Below are 18,615 nucleotides of genomic sequence, written 5' to 3' on the forward strand. Positions count from 1 at the left end.
AAAGAAAAGAAAAGAAAAGAAAAGAAAAGAAAAGAAGAAAAGAAAATATAAGGGCCTGAATTCACATTTGTAGCATTCATGTCAAACTTTAGTGTGATAGTATACATCAGTCAAACTAACATTTCAGGAGAGGAGTGGGGTGAACCCCAGGGGCTCACTGGTCATCCAGTCTTTCTGCAACAATTAACTTCAGGTTCAGTGAAAGACCATGTCTGAAGTACATGAACTGAGGGACTAGACTGTTGGCTCAGCAGTTAAGAGCACATGTTGTTGTTGCAGAAGACCAGGGTTCAATTTCCAACACCCACATGGTGATTCACAACCATGTGTATATATCTCCAGTTTTTTACTTTCTTGAACATCAGACACAAAGTTGGTATACACACAGACATTCAGCCAAAACATTCATATACACAAAAGGAAAAACAAAAAAATAAGGTAGATGCTGGGCATGGTAATTTCTGTACTCCAGAGGGAAAGGCCAGTCTGGTTCACATAATGAGCTCCGAGCCAGCAAGGGATACACAGTAAAATGGTGGTTTAAGATCAGCAGCAAAGAAAAACATGGTAGAGACTGATAAAATAAGACACCTGATGTTAACTCTGCCACCTCATATACATGCAAAGGCAAGCACACTTGCACACACACAGACATAGAATTTGTCTTTAGAAAAGAATGGTTTTAAATGTCCTAGTTCTTGTTTTAAAAGACACCATTAGGCCTAGGGAAATTGTTCAGCATCTAGGATTACTTGCTGTTCTTTCTGAAAACCTGTTCAGTTCCCAGTACCCATGACAGAAAACTCACAACTGTCATAACAATAACTCCATAGTATCCAACACCTCTGGCCTCTGTAGGCACTACACTTGGGTGCATACCCACATGCAAACACACACACTGTAAAGATTATGATGACTGCTGTACTAATCAGCATAGAGTACTGTGACAAAGTACTACAGGCTAGGGATCTAAATAGATATTTAATTCTGATGGTTGCAGAATTCAGGATCAAGATTCTCGCAGGTTGGGTTTCTAAGGGTCCTGTTTATGTCTCAAAAGGCCACCCTCTTCCTCTGAATGTGTAAGGAGAGTGCACTTTTTGGTGTGTGTGCTTATATGTCCCCTAGCCTGATTGAGAATTAGGGGTTTAGGCTATGAACCTCTCAAAGATCCAGTGAAATACGTAGTATGGGTTTGGGTTATGTGTTTAACTAGAGTAGGACTCGGGGCTACTGACTGAAGACTTAGTGTTCTGTTGCTGTGAAGGGACACCAAGACTAAAGCAACTCATATCAAAGAAAGCATTTTAATTGGGGACTTGCTGTCTGGTTTCACAGGCTTAGTCCATTATCATCATGAGCCTGGTGGGTGGTGTGCAGGCAGACATGATGCTGGAGAAGTAGATGAGAGTTCTACATCCCAATCTATGGGCAACAGAAAGAAAACTGGGCCTGGTATGAGCTTGTGAAATCTAAAGCCCCCCACCCTCAGTGACATGCTTCCTCCAATAAGGCCACACCTCCTAGTCCTTCTCCAAGAGTGTCACTCCCTGATGACTAAGCATTCAAATATAAGAGCAGAGTCTGAGGGGGCCATTCTTATTCAAACCACCACAAACAACCACTTTTGGACTCTTAGAGCAGCAAACATTACATGTGGTGAACAGATTTAATGTAAAAATACTTATATACATAAAAATAACATTTTCAAATAAAGAGCATAACAGAGTTAAAACTAAGACAGGAGTGACTGTCACTGTTGAAAAGTCAGTCAATGTTCATGTGCTTGTTTGTGATGCTCTTTTATGCCTAGATGTCAGATTTCCAGGAAGACATTCTGTCCTACAACTGCAGAATCCTGAAAATTGTGAAATATTTAAAAGAGAAAAAAATATGGGGGTAAGTCCTCATACCCTATACTTAGGGGAATACAAGCAGAAGGGTCCAGCTCCTTTATAAACAGTTGCAGACACCCAGATTTAGGGTGGGCATTAGGTAGGAGTAAGCACCACTGACAGTTTGAAACAGAAGAAGCCTCTGAAACTGGAAGCTGGGAGGAGAAGGCAGAGCCATAAACTGAGGGAGACACCAGGTTAAGTCCAACTTTATCATTTCTCTTTTGTTAGTCAGAAAACCGAGGAGAGTTTGTTTCTAATACATGCATCTGAAATGCAATGTGTTCTATGGTTATAATGAGCTTTCTGTGAAGGAGGAAGCATGAGAGAGAGGAACCCTGCATAAGCATTTAAAGGCAGATGGGTGGGGCCAGGTGGTAGTTTGCACACTCTTAATCCCAGTGGGAGGCAGAGGCAGGTAGATCTCTGAGTTCAGGGCCAGCCTGGTCTGTAGTGAGAGACTGTCTCAAGGAAAAAGAAAAATTTATGAAACAGAACAGTCATAATCCTGACAGAATCTTTTGTATGAGAAGTTGATAAAGTCACAAATAAATCATGCTGAACTAGTTTTTATGTTAAAGCTTTGAACTCACATGCACCCTCACTTGATTAAGTCTTATGATTGATGTGGAAAAGGTTTTTTAATCTTCTAGGTGTTCCAGAAGCCCTTAGGGTTGGTGATACCCCACAGATACTGCAAACTTCATTTTAACACATTGCGTGGCTGTGAGCGAGCACAGTGCAAGTTTGTCCATGTGCCTGAGCAGGGGGATGAGAAGGTAAAGCCCTGTCTGAGGTGGAGATAGTCTCACCTCATGCATGTTATCTGACTACCCCAATGCTCTGATAGCATAATAATCTTCACCTGGGTTTATGCTTTATGTAAATTGCATGTGTGGGTCCATAGAGAGTCTTCTGTGTTTATCAGGCTGATCTCAAATTCCTGCTACCTCAGCCTCCCAAGGAGCCCAGACTACAAATGCATACCATAGCAACTGGCTTGCCAACTTTGGCTCGGTATTTTTGACACCTAATTATTAACGTATATTTTTCCTTACTGTGTAAAAGTTAATATTCTAGTCTGTAAGTTTATCAATAGCTATCAGCAAGCATTAAGGTTGATTGGCATTTGCATTGTTCCCTATTTGGATAATAAAACAGTGATACTCTTGGTACTCTTTTCATGTCTCCTGGTGAACATACACACAACAATGTTTGGAAGTTCTGGCTTCATCCTTGCCAGCTCTTGGCATCATCATAACCATAGTGACCATTCAGCTGGCCATGGTGTTACAGACCTGAGATTCCAGGACATGGGAGGTGGAGGCAGTAGGACCAGTCTAGTGTACATTTTAAGCCTATGAATTAACTTAAACATCAACTCTTACTCAAATGCTCTAGACTCATAACTTTTGTTTGTTTGTAAAACATATGTAAGTAATTTAATGTTTTATGACTTTTATAGATCTGCATGGATGTGTTTAGGAAATACATAAGTGTCAATGAGCAGCGTTTGCTGCATCGAGCAGGTATGGAATAACTAAATGATAATTATACATTCCTGTGAGTGGTCTCACACATGTGCTGTTTTGTCATTGAGTGTCACAGTTAGTCCAGGAAAGTAAGCAGATGAAAGCCTGGCAGCCTGAGTGTGGTCCCTGCATCTCACCTACCTATGGAAAGGCAGGGCCACATCTCCAAAGCTGTCTTCTGTCTTCCATACTCATACTCCATTACATGCATCGTACACATACACAATAATTTTTAATTAAAAAACTGTTAGCCAGGTGTTGGTGGCACATGCCTTTAAACCCACCTTTTGGGATGCAGAGGCAAATGGATCTTGAAGTTGAAGGCCAGCTTGGTCTACAGAGTGAGTGCCAGGCAAGCCAGGGCTACACAGAAAACCCTGTCTCAAAAAAACAATAAACAAACAGTTAAAATTTATTCTTAAACTTAAGTATAAAAACTGAATGCCTTGCCTAAGGTTGTCTCCATTGGCCTTAGAAATAATTTTTAAAAATATTTTGTTTCGTTAGTTTAAAAACTATGTTCACCTAACACTGTAACTCCCTAATGTACTTTCATTTCTTGACTTAGAAATTTCATTTGCATATGTAAAGGAGAAAGCATCTTGCTCTCTATGCAAGTCTACTTTTGATCCTGATCTCCCCTCTTCATCCTTTTTCCACATTTCCCCTCACTGCCAGGGGAGCATCCTATCAAGTCCATACAGCTCCGTTAGCAACCCTGTGCTGTGTCTCAGTGCTGTGGCACTGTGTTGTCCTGCCTCTTTCATTGTTTTCTTCCCTGTGGTAGATAGCTGGTTAGCCTTCAAGGCTCAGTCCTTACTGAGAAGATTGCTTCCTCTGTTAGCCTTTGTCTGAGTCCACAGCTTCACCCTGTCCCTTGCCTCCATCTCCTCACCATGCTAGATTATAAGCCCCAAGAGGATAAAAACCAAAGTTTATATGCAATTGTTCCCTGACACAGCTCCTAAAGCCATGCAGTATGGTAGTAACAGCTTTGTGTCTGTCAGCTTCAGTCTTATTCTCTGAAAACATCCAAGGGCACCCATGTCTAATATGGAAATTGGTAAGCTAGAAGCAATAGGACCCTATATGAGAATATGAGAATTGACTTATGATCTAGGGACAATGATGGCCAAGGACAAATTAGACAGGATTAAATGTACTTAAGTTGTCAAGTTTCAGAGAAGAGAATGACATGATTGGGCACCATGGGAAACTGCCAAGATATAAAACTGTAAGGATAAGTGGCCACAAGAAAAGCATCTGAATTGTGTATGTGTGTGTGTGTGTGCCTGTACATGCACATATATGTGTATCCATACAACTGCACGTGCGCATGTGTGTGTGTGTGTGTATGTGTATGTATGTATGTGTGATGCAGTGTATCATTTCAAAGTAAGTTCCCAGGGGCCTGAAGAGATGCTTCAGTAGTTAAGAGCATGCACTGCCCTTGCAAAGGACCTGAGTTTGGTTCACAGCACTCATGATGAACTCCCGGCCATCCAGTGCCTCCTCAAGCACTTCACTCATGTGCCTGAGCCCACACACAAATGTTCATGTTCACATAAAGTAAAAATGAAATGGGACAGGCAATGGTGGTATATGCCTTTAATTCCAGCACCCAGGAGACAAAGACAGACAGATCTCTATGAATTTGAGGCCAGCCTGGTCTACAGAGAAAGTTCCAGGATAGCCAAAGCTATACAGACAAACCGTCTTGAAAATAATAATAATAATAATAATAATAATAATAATAATAATAATAATAATAAACAGAATGATGAGGAGAGTTGGCCAGTGGTCAAGAGCACTGGCTGCTTTTCCAGAGAACCCAGGTTTGGTTCCCAGCATCCACATCAGATGTCTCACAACCACCTGTAACTCCAGTTTTAGGAGATGTGATGCACCCTCCTAGCCTCTTTAAGGCGCCAAGCACACACATGATACACATAGATACCTATAGGCAAACACTTATTCACACAAAGTCAAAATAAATCTTTAGAAATAAAATTTAAAAATTAAATTCTTACCCAAAGCTTTGCTTGTAGCTTGTTCCTCTATGCCTGTGAATCTCAGTGCATAGTTTCTGAAGATACAGCATCCTTTTGTGTAAGTGTACTGCATCCTCCACTTCAGTAAATTATACATCACTTTTGACTAAACTCACCTTTGCTGTTTTCCTCTGATCTAGGGTCCAGTCCAGGGTCAGATATTCTAGTTTTGTCTGTAGCCTCTGGAAAAATCTGGTCTAGTAATATACACACAATATACAGTTCTGAAGCACTTAAGAGCACTAAGTATATCCATAATGCTGTGTGATTAGCAGCATGGTTCATTCTGCTTTGTAATGTAAGACTGACAGGAGTTCAGCCAGCTGTTTACAAACACATGGTATTATTTCCTACTGTGAGAGTTGACAACACCTGGAAAGGAAAAGCCAGTTATTTTAAAAACATGTGCTCCTAATTTAAAAATGAAGGAGTGGGAGGTAGTTAACACCCAAGCGTGCCTAGCTCTCAGTCAGGAAGCACCAACAACTTTTCATGGTGGAAGCCGCTAAATGTTTAAACCTTTCCAACCAGACAGGGAGGATCTTCTTTTAAAAAAAAAATAACTTTTATTACGGTGTGTGTGAGCAAGTGCAAGGGTGTGTGTCTCCACATATATATGAGCCACAGTGCACATGCGAAGGCCAGACAACAATTTTCAGAAGTCAGTTCTCTTTTTTTCATCATGTGAGTCCCAGGGATCAAACTTAGGTCTTCAGGCTTAGCAGCAAACATTCACTGAACCAACTTACTTGCCCCAAGAGGATCATTTTGAAAGAAAAAAATTTACATGAAAAATTTTAAAATATATTAAAACAAGAACAAAGGGTACATGTTGGCAAACAATGCACATACACTAACCAACTTTATACCTACTCTTTTTAAAAGTCAATATTCCTAGTTTTAGTTATAAATTATATAGTAACAGGAGGATCACTCAGAGTTCCAGCCTCACCTGGGCTGCACAGTTCTCCACAGAACACAAAGGGGCTAGAGATTATTGAGCATCTTGTGGCACTTGCTGACAGCGTAGCATTGGTTCACTCCTCATAGCCCACATGGTAGAAGGAGAACACTGACTTGCAAAAGTTGTGCTCTGACTTTCCCATGCATGTGCTCTGGCATACATGGCCACACTCATGTATAAACAAAAACAAACACATATCTGTATGTTCTCAGGGAAAACACATGTAATATATAGCATAGCTTTATAACAAAACTGACCATTGTTACATAATATGTTTAGGTTAGGGTTTGGGGTTTTTTTGTTTTGTGTTGGTTGGTTTTGGGTTTGGTTTTTTAAATTTTTAAATTTTTATTTAATTAATTAATTAATTTTTGGTTATGTGGTTTAGGTTTTGGTTTTGTGAGACAGGGTTTCTCTGTAGCTCAGGCTGTCCTAGAACTAGCTCTATAGACCAGGCTGTCCTCAAACTCAGAGGTCAGCCTGCCTCTGCCTTTCAGGTGCTGGAATTAAAGGTTTGTATGCCAGCACCACCTAGCTGTTACATGACATTTTCAAACCTATTTAACTTTTCAGTTTTGCTGAACATTTTCATTAGCTAGTGACTTTTCCATGCAATATTGAGTAATTCAGATAGTCATTTGTGCGGAAATATTTGTGGTGGAAACAACATAAAATTAAAAGTAGTTTGGCTAAGGTAGATGTAGCTAAAATGTGCATATTTGGGCGAAAATTTGGGGATGGGAACAAACAATGATAAAGTGAACTCAAGTCAATTTTAGTAAAATTAATGTAGAAAAAACTAAAGATGGTAAAGTATTGTACAGAAAATAGATTAAAGAATTAGATAGGAATAAACTACTTTCTTAAAGGAAATGGATAATTTCTTAGTCCCTAAAAATAAACTGAAATAAAAAAAAATTCCAGGTCAATATGTTGGCAAAGTTAAAGCACTGAGTAATAAGTGTCAAAGTAGTACTCACCCTCACCACATTGCTGTGCATCTCCCTGTACAAACCTCAGAGCCTTTGGGAGTTGTGACCATGGTGGTTCACTATGCAGCTCACTTTACACTGTGCGATTCACACTGTGCACACTGATAACACTGTGTAGCTCACTTCACACTGTGCACACTGATGCTGAAAATACTAGACTTCTCATGTCACTGCCATTTACCATTTTGACTTTGTGCTTTCATTTTCATTAAATACTTCTGACATTTCTGGTCCCCTTCAAGGAATGAATTTATATAATATCTTTACAGAAGATTCATCTACTTTCAGCAATATGGCTGTCTTAAGAGCAGCAAATGACTGATTTCTTTTTCATTTTCAGCATACATATTTCTGGAGTACTACAGAAAGTTTCCCCCAGGGAAACACTTCAGTTTACAAGTGCTAAATGACCTTTTGATTTCTTTACTCAAGCATTGTTTATTGAAAGAAGTCTTTCAGGTAGTGCAGCTCAGCATAATGGCTAAAATGTTGGTGAGTAACCTGGTCCATGATCACCCTCTCTGCCCTCATTGTGTGCTTGTTTAAAGTTAGCACTTCCATTCTGCCTGCCATAGACTCCACAGACAACATACTTTTCAGTATTCATGGATTTGTAAAATTTAAGACACACTGAGAGACATGAAATTGAGTGTGATTTTTTTTTGTTTGTTTCTTTCTTTCTTTCCTTCAGCCTGCTCTGAAAATATTACTAAAAATATTTGAGTATGTGGCAGCTATGAAGTTAAGGAATGCTGTACCTGCTTTAATTGAGATTTTTTGCAAGGTATGATTTTAATCTCTCTTATCTCTAAGAGGGAATAACAAAAGAATACTCTTTTTTTTATTTTTGGGTTTTTTTTTTTTGAGACAGGGTTTCTCTGTATAGTCCTGGCTGTCCTGGAACTCACTCTGTAGACCAGGCTGGCCTCGAACTCAGAAATCTGCCTGCCTCTGCCTCCCAAGTACTGGGATTAAAGGCATGCGCCACCACTGCCCAAAAGAATAGTCTTTACACATAATTCATTATGTCTTTTATTATTAATGTTCTACTAGCTGAAGAATTCATAAATGATCTTTTTTCTCCTGAAATAGTTCAGAAGCACTCTCCACTGTTTTAAGTTTCCCTTAAACAAATCCTTCTAAGTATTCAAATGACTCCTTATTATAAATTATCTTCATCTCTATTTCTTAAATATAGCTAAAAGAATTCTTTCTTTCAAATACTTAAAGTCACAACAAAATAAATCAGTATATAAATAGAAAGTTGTAACTAAAATAAAGTAGTTAGGAATTGGTTTAAAATTCGGCATTAAGCAAAATGAGAAATAAGAATTTTAATGCTACCTAAAAACACATTAAAAAATAAATGTGTATGTATGTCTGTGCATATCTGGAAACTAGAGGTCAGCATCACTTTCCATCTTGCGTAGGCCACACTGCCTACTCCTGTCTCTACCTCCCTAGCGCTGGGATTGCAGGCCTATGTTTCTGTGCTTTGCTTATTACAGGGGTGCTGAAGATCCAAATTTAGTTCCTCATGCTTGTGTAGCAAGCATTTTACCAGCTGAGTTACATCTTCAACTGCCAAGTTTAACTTTTGTTGAATGCTTCAAAATGCCTGATAAGCACCAACAAGCACTAGATGAAAACAGGTGCGGTGGCAAATGTCTGTACTTCTAGTCCTCCAAAGGTGGAGGCAGGGGAATCAAAAGTAACGGCTAGGCAACATGAGCTCCTGCCTTTAAAAAAAAAAAACCAACCAAAAAAAATGTATCTCAGCCACAGCAGTTAAAGAGACCCAGAGAATATCTAACAAGGATTTGGTTTATCTTGGGGCCAGGGGGTGTTTTCCCGAGGTTGTTGGTTCCAGTTAGTATGGAGCCATTATTCCTAAAAGTTGTTTAATGTAGTTTCAGCATCTGGAGGCTTTCAGAGTCCAGCCATGGCAATATAAATATCTCCTTGAATGTTTTTGCTACTGATTCTAGCAGTATAATATACCCCATCCAGCAAACTACAGACCACAGAGAAAACAGAAATTCAGAGTTTTTTATATTCATAAATAGGCTGTTAACCTAACCTAGCTTATTAAGACATATTTATACTTATCCTAGTTTTTGAGCAATTTTAAAGGATAGTTTTTGTTGGGTTTTTTTTGGGGGGGCAGTGGTTTTGTTTTTTGAGATAGGGTCTCATCATATAGTTCTGACAGCTTGGAACTCACTACAGAGACCAGGGTTCTCAAACTCATAGAGAACAGCCTCCCTCTCAAGTGCTAGGATTAAAGATGTGAGCCACCACACCCAGCTACAGGGTAGCTTTGAATGGAACCAATTACCAAGTAGCTAATTTGTTCTTCCACAGGTTTCATAGTTGGCTCTGTCCATCTGATCAAACATCACAGCATGGTTGGGAGTGCAGAGACCCAAGGTGTGGTTTGAGATATTACAGACTAGAACAGTGACCCACAGGATACTTTCTGTATATGTCATAAAGTTCCATAGCTTTAGGAGGGAAGCTGTTTTCCTTTTTAAAAATAAAATTGGCCATGCTTTACATCCAGACAAGCTAAAAGGCATAGTTCAAAGACTCAAGTTTGTTTAGGTAGGAAACAGTTTTTCACCCAAACAGTTTCTGGTTTGTTTATTCAGATGGCTTAGAAAGGAGTTTCTAGGGCCTGCTCAGAATTCACTATTGAGTTTAAGGCAGTTTCCCTACAAGTCAAAGAGAGGAGATCCTTGGTGGGTTTCTGCTATTCCCTTTAGTAAAAGAAACTCTGTCTGGCTTCAGCTTTAAGTTCTTAATGGCCAAATGGCACCTCAATGGAAAAAAAAAACAAGTTCTCCACCCTCCTGCTGTTTTGTTATCCCATCTGTCTTAGGTGGGGTATCTGTAGCAATGATAAAACACCATAACCAAAACAAACCTGGGCAACAGAGTATGTGTTTCAGTTTACATGTCTTAAACATAGGCATGAAAGGATACCAGGGCAGGAACTGGCATCAGGAATAAGATCTAAGCCATGAAGAAGCTGCTGACGGACTTGCTCCTCATGGCTTACTCAGCCTACTTTTTCTTTTTTTTTTTTTTCTTTTTTTTTTTTTTTAAGATTTATTTATTATATGTAAGTACACTGTAGCTGTCTTCAGACTCTCCAGAAGAGGGCGTGAGATCTTGTTACAGATGNCAAGGCTACACGGAGAAACTCTGTCTCAAAAAATGAATAGATATCCATAAGTGAATGTTGAAGGAATTAATTAATAAGTTAATTAATGCAAGTCTCAGGGCTGCAGAAATTGCTCATCAGGTAAGAGTACTGGCTCCTTTTCCAGAGGACTGGTTTGATTCCCAGCACCCACATTGTGACTTACTACATCTGTAAATCAAGGATATCAGGTGCCCTCTTCTGGCTGCTGTGAGTACTACACACATGTGGTGCACAGACATTCATGCAGGCAAAACACCCACACATGTAACAATAAATGATGAAACAAACAAACAAAAAAAAAAAAAAACATGTGATTCTTCTGCCTCTACCTCCCAAGGCGAAGATAGTGTGTGTGATCACACCTGGCTGTTCCTTCTGTTTACAATGTCTCATTGTGTTGAGTAAGCTAGCCATGGATTTTTTTTTTTAAAGATTTATTTATTTACTATATGTAAGTACACTGTAGCTGTTTTCAGACTCTCCAGAAAAGGCATGAGATCTTGTTACAGATGGTTATGAGCCACCATGTGGTTGCTGGGATTTGAACTCTGGTCCTTCGGAAGAGCAGTCGGGTGCTCTTACCCACTGAGCCATCTCACCAGCCCTCAGCCTACTTTTTCATACAGCTCAGGACCATCTGTCCAGGAGCAGTGCTATCCACAGTGAACTGGGCCTGACCATATTAATCACTGTTAAGTGAGGTGCCCCACAAGTTTTCCTATAGACTAGTGTTATTGAAGTATTTTCTCAATCATAGTTCCCTCTTCTTGGATAACTCAACTTGACAAAACAAACACATAAACAAATCTAACCAGGACACCACCCCAACTTTTAATCCCTGCTGCTCCCTTCACTTCTAGATGAAGGAATAAGTCATACATTCTCTCAAATATTAAACACATTTTAAGGGAACGTAGGACAGGGCTCAGTGGTTAAAAGTCCTCGCCATGAAAGCATGAGAACCTGAGTTTCAGACCCAGAATAGACTATAAAGAGCTGGGTGCAATGCTGATTATGTAAGCCTGTCACTATTGAGATGGGGGCAGAGACAGGAGAATAGGCCAGAGCCAGTGGGGACAGCTAGTCTAGGGTACACAGATAGCGAAAGATACCCTGTCTCAAACAAGGTGGAAGATGAATTTACTGTTAAAAGTTGTTTTCTGACCACATGCAGCCATGGCAAGTGTGCTCCCCAAATCATTCATTCATACATACATACATACATATATACATACATACATGTCTGTCTGTGTATGTATGTATGTATACACACACACAGCTCAAAATAAGTAAAAATAGAAAGTTCTTAGTGTGTTCAAGTAATTTCTTAATAGGAGAATATAGCCATAGTAGACTCTGAAGAAGTATTGTCCATACACCTTCAGCTGAGTCAGTCTTCCAGTCATGGGGTAGTACCTGTGGCCTAGTCACATGACCTCTAGCAGAAATCATCATAGCTTCAAGCCTTCCCAACGTCTTAGGATAATTTTGGGGTATCTGCCTCCTGTCCATCCAGTCTCAGACCACAGGCATCCAGGTACTTCAGTCAGCGTTCTCCATCCAAGCTGAGGTACATGAAAATGACAAGAAGCAGGGCCTATGAGAATTGAGAGGGAAAGTCTCAGAATTAAGTAGATGACTGCGTTCAGGCCTCAGCCGTGCAGGTTGTTAATTTATTAAGTAAAGACCAGTTCTTCCCTGGCAAGGACTGGGGTAAAGCCCAGGATGAGCATCTCCCCATTTACCATCAGGGATGAGGCATCAATGCCAGACCTGAGCTACAGTGGGACAGACAGTGCCAGATAGGAATTACAGGACAAAGTAGTTGAGACAACCCAAGAATGGAAAGAAAGTTCAATTTTGATATTCAAAAATATTGTTCCCATGTTTACTTAAAATTCTGAAGACATCTTTCTGTGGTTCTCAAACACTTGATAACACTATGTTTCAAACTTTGCTAATAAGTTTGATATTTCGATTCCCCTGTGCCCATGTCTGACTCCTGCTGCCAATGTCTTAGCTATTTCTCACACATTGGCCTCTCAGTTCTTTCACATTTTTACAAGACTGACTCCTCCTTCTCTTCTTCCTCTTCCTCCTCCTCCTCTTCTCTTTCCCCTTCCCCTTCCCTTTCCTCTTCCCCTTCTTCTTCTGCAGTTCATTGAAGCTGGGATGGTACCTGACCCAGAGCACTTGAAGTATATTGTTAAGCTTTTACACCAAGCACAGGCATCCCAACAAGAAATATCTGCAGTTCTGGAAGCCAAATCCAGGTAAGATGGGAGACTGTCAGGTCTGTATCTAGGTGGAGACCAAGAGAGGTGAAATCCAAACTGTCTCAGGGGCAAGTTTGTCACCCATTATAAGCCTCTTCCTGTCTCTAACCACAGCTGACCTGAGTCTGTCTCTGCTAAGTCCCTCATTTAACCGTAGTGTACACCAAGGGCAAGGAAGCTTCTCTTCCCTTATGTTTGACTGCTTACTTAATTGTACTTAATATGCTCCAATGTGTGTGCAAATCATGTTAGCTTTTGTTTTCTCCCTGGCTCACTCTTGCTAGTTTGGTGCTCTCACTTCCCCCTCGTTCACTATGCCTACTCAGCTTATGAAGCCCCAACCAATGATTTAATCTCTGATTTACCATACTGCCATAAAACTGGGTGCCCTCCTTCTGAAGAGCACTTGCCTAGCATGCACGAGGTTCTAGGTTCCATCTCTAGTAATGTTAAAAGTAAACAAGTAGTGCTGCAGTAGACCTGTTATTGAGAAAAGGGAAAGCAAATCTTGTTGGGTTGGAGAGAGAGTCAGTAAAGTGTTTATCACCTGAGTGTGAGGACTAACTAGTCATAGACACTTGTGACCCTGGTACCAAGGAGACATACAGGTAGATAGATCCCTGGGGTCAGCTGGCCATCCAGCCTTGCTTACATAGTGAGTTGTGGGTTTAGTGAGAAACCTAGTCTCAAAAACAAGGTAGATGAGGTAGATGGTGGTAAGCCCTTGCTTGGCCTCAGAGACTTGAACCTTACTGGGGTGGTGAGAGAATGAAGAAAAGGCAAACAGATACAGACAGAAGTATCTTGGCTCAAGGAAGCAGGCTGCTAATCTTAGTAGGAGCAGTCTTCGGGTATAAACGTCCAAGGGGAGAAAGCTATGGTAGACATTTTCTGTACATACTACCAACATATGGACCAGAAAAGAAGGTATTACCACTTCCCTCTGAGTCACCCTTGAGTCACTTTTGCCATTCTTCCATGAGTCTGAGACTCTAGGCTTCCTCTACTCCCTACAGGACAGATCCTAAGAAATGACACTTGAGGTTGACCTCTGAGTGCGCATGCACACAGACACAGAGTTATTTCTTTAAAAGAAAAAGACGTAGACATAAGTCATCAGGAATGAAGGGATCAGTCCAGACCCTCCTGCCCCTGAAAAGATTGCTGTGAATGTTAACTGTGTGTGAGCTCAGCAACAAAGATGAAATGGAATGATTTCTAGGTCTTAATACTTGTATAAAGTATAGAAGAAATTTAATCCACAATTTAAACCTTTAAAAATGCTATCCTGATGGCCAGATAGTTTCTCTTGAGAAGTATACTCATTTTTTAACAAGTCCAAGTGAATTTACACATAATTCCAGAAAATGGGAAAGACTAATTTCTATTGTCTATATTTCTTTCTGTCTGCCATTGATTTTCGTTTGTACCCAGGGGGGTCTCACTATATAGCCAGTGCTAGACTTGGCTTCCTAGCCCTCCTGTCTCTGTCTCCCACTTGGTAGGATGTGCCACCATGATTAGCTTATCAGCATTTTTGAGGCAGGTATTGTCCATATACAGAAAACAAAGTGGGCCCATCCTGGTGGCACAGATCTTTTATCCTATCACTCAGGAGGCAGAGACAGAGGCAGAGGCAGAGGCAGATGGATTTCTGTGAGTTTGAAGCCAGTCTGGTCTTTATAATGAGTTCCAGGACAGCTAAGGCTACATAGTGAAACCCTGTTTCAGAAAAATTAAATTAAAAGCCAAAGTGGATACAAAAAATTAAGAGATGCCAGGTGTGACAACTCAATACCTGTAATCTAGCACTTGAGAGTCAGAGGCAGGAGGATAAGGAACTCAAATCTCGCCCAGGCCAGCCTGGGTTACGTGATACTCAGTCTTCAGGCTGTGGAGCTGGGGTGAAGAGCACTACTGCTCTCCCAAAGGACCCAGGGTTGGTTCCCAGCACCCGTGTGGTGGCTCCCAGCCATTTGCAACTCCAGTTCTAGGGGATCTGATCCTGTCTGCTGGCCTCTGATGGTACCAGACACATGCCTGGTACCATCATATTGTGCACATACATGCAGGCAACACATACACAGTTTTAAATGATTTTTTAAGAGCTATAAACCAGTATCTTTCATGAGCTTAAATGTGAAAATTCTTGACCGATTAGGATTGAAAAACAATTTTTTTTTAACTTGGTAAAGAGAGGCCCAAAGTAAGATCCAGCTCAAGGGGGGTCCCAAGGCCAGACACTATTACTGAGGCTGTGGAGCACTTACAAAAAGGGGCCTATCGTGACCGAGCTCTGTAAGGCCCAACAAGCACCTGAAAGAGTCAGCTGCTGATATTTGCACCCAACCAATGGACAGAAAATGCTGACCCCTGTGGTTGAATTGGGGAAAGGCTGGAAGAAGCTGAGGAGGAGGGCAACCCTGTAGGAGGACCAGCAGTTGCAATTAACCTGGACCTCTGAGATCTCTCAAACACTGGACCACCAACCAGGTAGCATACACCAGCTGATATGAGGCCCCCAACACATATATAGCAGAGGAATGTCAGGTCTGGGTTCAGTCAGAAAAGATGCACCTAACCCTCAAGAGACTGGCGGCCCCAGGAGTTTAGAGGTCTGGTTGGGTAGAGGGTAGGGGGTGGGGACATCCTCATGGAGACAGAGGGGTGGGGAGGAGGTATGGAATGTGGAACAGTCAGAGGGTGGACTGGAAATGGGGGGATAAAGTCTGGAGCATAAATAAGTAAATAAAAGACAAACAACAAGACATACTTAAATAACAGGAAGTTTCTCTTCAAGACTGAGAACAAGGCAAGATGCTACCCACACTTCCATTAAAATCATTTGCCCATACCTTCTGGCCCACGTGATAAGAAATGAAAATAAAAGATGTATAAATTGGAAGTAAAATAATATCATGTACTTGTAGGTGACATGATTTGTAGACCTATGTGACAAAGAACCCTAATGAACAGATCAGCCATGTTCCTCTACAACAGCAATGAGCCTAGGAACCAACATCTAAAACAGCACTATTATAATAGCTCTTACAGAACATACTCAAATTATATGCTGGAAGCCATGAAATGTTGAAAGAAATTAAACATACTGTTTATGGAGAGACAAAATAAAGATGTCAATTGTCTTAGTCAGGGTTTCAATTCCTGCACAAACATCATGACCAAGATGCAAGTTGGGGAGGAAAGGGTTTATTCAGCTTACATTTCCATATTGCTGTTGATCACCAAAGGATCACCAAAGGACTGGAACTCAAGCAGGTCAGAAAGCAGGAGCTGATGCAGAAGCCATGGAGGGATGATCTTTACTGGCTTGCTCAGTCCACTCTCTTATAGAACCCAAGACTACCAGCCCAGAGATGGCACCACCCACAAGGGGCCCTCCCCCCTTGATCACTAATTGAGAAAATGCCTTACAGCTGGATCTCATGGAGGCACTTCCCCAACTAAAGCTCCTTTCTCTGTGATAACTCCAGCTGTGTCAAGTTGACACAAAGCTATCCAGTACATCAATTCTCCCTGAGTTCATTTATTAGTTTAATTCGATTCCAGGCTATTTTTTTATAGATAGCAAAATAATTCATTTAGCTTCACATAGTAGCACAAATCTATACTACCAGTACATAGAAGGCTGAAGCCGGAAAATCAGAGGCTTGGGCCAGAAGTTGGCTCAGCAGCTAAAGGCACTTGCCACCAAGCCTGATGAGCTGAAGTCATGGATATTGATATGATACTGACTACCACACGTATGCTGTGGCAGGGACATGCCCACATACAACATACACCCACATACATAAGCATACTAAATAAGGAAATGTGGTTTTGAGAGAATTTGGCTGTAAAGAACTTTGAAGGTGTCTTCTGTGCATCCATCTTTCTCAGGACATTGGTGACGTAGGGATGAAGTAAGCTTAATCAACTCTGTTCTGTCATTTGAAGGTTGCGAGTGAGGCAGCTGAGAAAGAACTGGAAGTGTGACTTAGACTCAGCCTTGAGTGAAATAGAGGTATGATATTCATCTTCAAAGAAACTGCTAGCCTCTGAAATCCAGTAACAAATGTTTGAACAAGGCATCACTGTTAGAGAAAAGGCTAAGGAAGAGACGTCTGGTAGTTATATTTTAAAGATTAATACTTTGAAAGGTAAACCTCAGAATTTCTAGAGCTGTGGAATGAAGATGAAGCTTTGTAGGAGATCCATTTCCTAGTGTGTACATAGCCCTGGGTTCTAATTTGACTATCTGCTCCCCAACATCTAGGATTGCTATTTTAAACTGATCCTGAAAGTTACTTCTATTTCAGAGTTAACTTGTGTCATAGTAAAGTCATTTTAAAGCTTGGTCTGTAATTCAGTGCTGGGCAGAAGCTTGGCTGACTGTTGATGGCTGTGTGTCTGAGCTGAGACCATGGCGCACTCTCCTGGCATTTAGAATAAGAAAGAGGGGTGGCTTGAGAGATGGCTCAGTGATCAAGAGCTCTTGCTACTCTTGCAGAGGGCCTGAATCCAGTCCCTACTACCCACGTCAGGTAGCTTCCAGTTCCTACCACCCACATCAGGTAGCTTACAACTACCTGTAACTTAAGCTGTGATAAAAACAGCCCCTCCATTGGCCTCCAAAGGCACCAGCACATATGTGTGCATGCCCAAACATAGACATACACATATAGTTAAAAATGATGGCTCTACTCTTCATGTCCATTGTGCTCTCATTGTAGGCTTAGCCTTGCTCAGATGGTAAATCCTTGACACAACCTGTGCATTGCCACAGAAAGCTTTTCTTAGTTTGTAATTGAAAATAAGAGATAGTCAGCTTACTGAAATTTCTTTGTGGGCCCCAAATCATAAATGGCTAAATAATGGTAAAAGTGTGCTCCCACCAAAAGCAGTACAATAATAATGTGTTGCAACAGAGATGCTCATGCACCCTGGTGATGGTGGTTCTCATGAAGTTCTGTACCATCAAATCCTGGAGCATCTGAGTAACTGAATAGTTGCATGTTTACAGAGTGCTGTGGTGGGAAAAGTTCAAGTTCAGTGGTTGCTGCATGTTGCTTGTCAGGCTTGCAGTTCCCACTTACTCTAACAGATTCCGTGTGCCTTCATGTGCCTGTGTGCTAGCGTGTGCTTGCATAGACAGTAGAATTTTTACTTTTTACCCTATTCCTCTTCTTCCTTGTTTCCTTTTCTTTTCATTTTTAATAATTTTAATAGACTTGTAAAGAAAAAAGTGACTGGACCAAATTGGGAAACCTGTACATTAGCATAAAAATGAGTTGTGAAGAATTTGCAGATTTCCAGAGATTCTGTGCTTGTGTTGCTGAAACACTCACAGAAGATTATAAAGAAGAAAGTCCAGGTGTTCCTTTTTGTGAATTTGCTGAAACAGGTAAAATGTTACTGTTTTGTTTTGAGGATTGTATGGTTCTTAGCTGGAGAGTGAAGCTCTCCTCAGGTAGAAGTTTAGCCCCTGTTACAAGTCTCAAATAGGCTGAAATCTGTGAACTTTTCCATGTACTTATGTTAGGTTATAGTTATATGGACAGAAACTAGTTTTTAGTATCAACGTTTTTGTAGAACATAAATGTATTTTTTTATTTAGGTTAATTATTATGGGGACACCCAAATTTTTTATACCACTGATGTTTCTACTATCTACAAACCAAAAAATGTTGTGTAGCC

General features: G+C 40.7%; 1 protein-coding gene across 1 annotated transcript in view; it reads left to right on the forward strand.

Moving 5' to 3' along the window:
• Positions 1 to 18,615, forward strand: part of Topaz1 (testis and ovary specific PAZ domain containing 1) — a 52,886-nt gene that overhangs the window by 22,526 nt on the left and 11,745 nt on the right. The window contains exons 7-14 of the mRNA XM_021207947.2: positions 1,814 to 1,899; positions 2,549 to 2,674; positions 3,361 to 3,424; positions 7,775 to 7,926; positions 8,126 to 8,218; positions 12,800 to 12,915; positions 16,876 to 16,942; positions 18,148 to 18,322. Coding sequence (XP_021063606.1) covers positions 1,814 to 1,899; positions 2,549 to 2,674; positions 3,361 to 3,424; positions 7,775 to 7,926; positions 8,126 to 8,218; positions 12,800 to 12,915; positions 16,876 to 16,942; positions 18,148 to 18,322 — 879 coding nt within the window. The remainder of the gene's footprint in view (positions 1 to 1,813; positions 1,900 to 2,548; positions 2,675 to 3,360; positions 3,425 to 7,774; positions 7,927 to 8,125; positions 8,219 to 12,799; positions 12,916 to 16,875; positions 16,943 to 18,147; positions 18,323 to 18,615) is intronic.

This window comes from Mus pahari, chromosome 10 (assembly GCF_900095145.1).
Source record: "Mus pahari chromosome 10, PAHARI_EIJ_v1.1, whole genome shotgun sequence".
Lineage (NCBI taxonomy): Eukaryota > Metazoa > Chordata > Mammalia > Rodentia > Muridae > Mus > Mus pahari.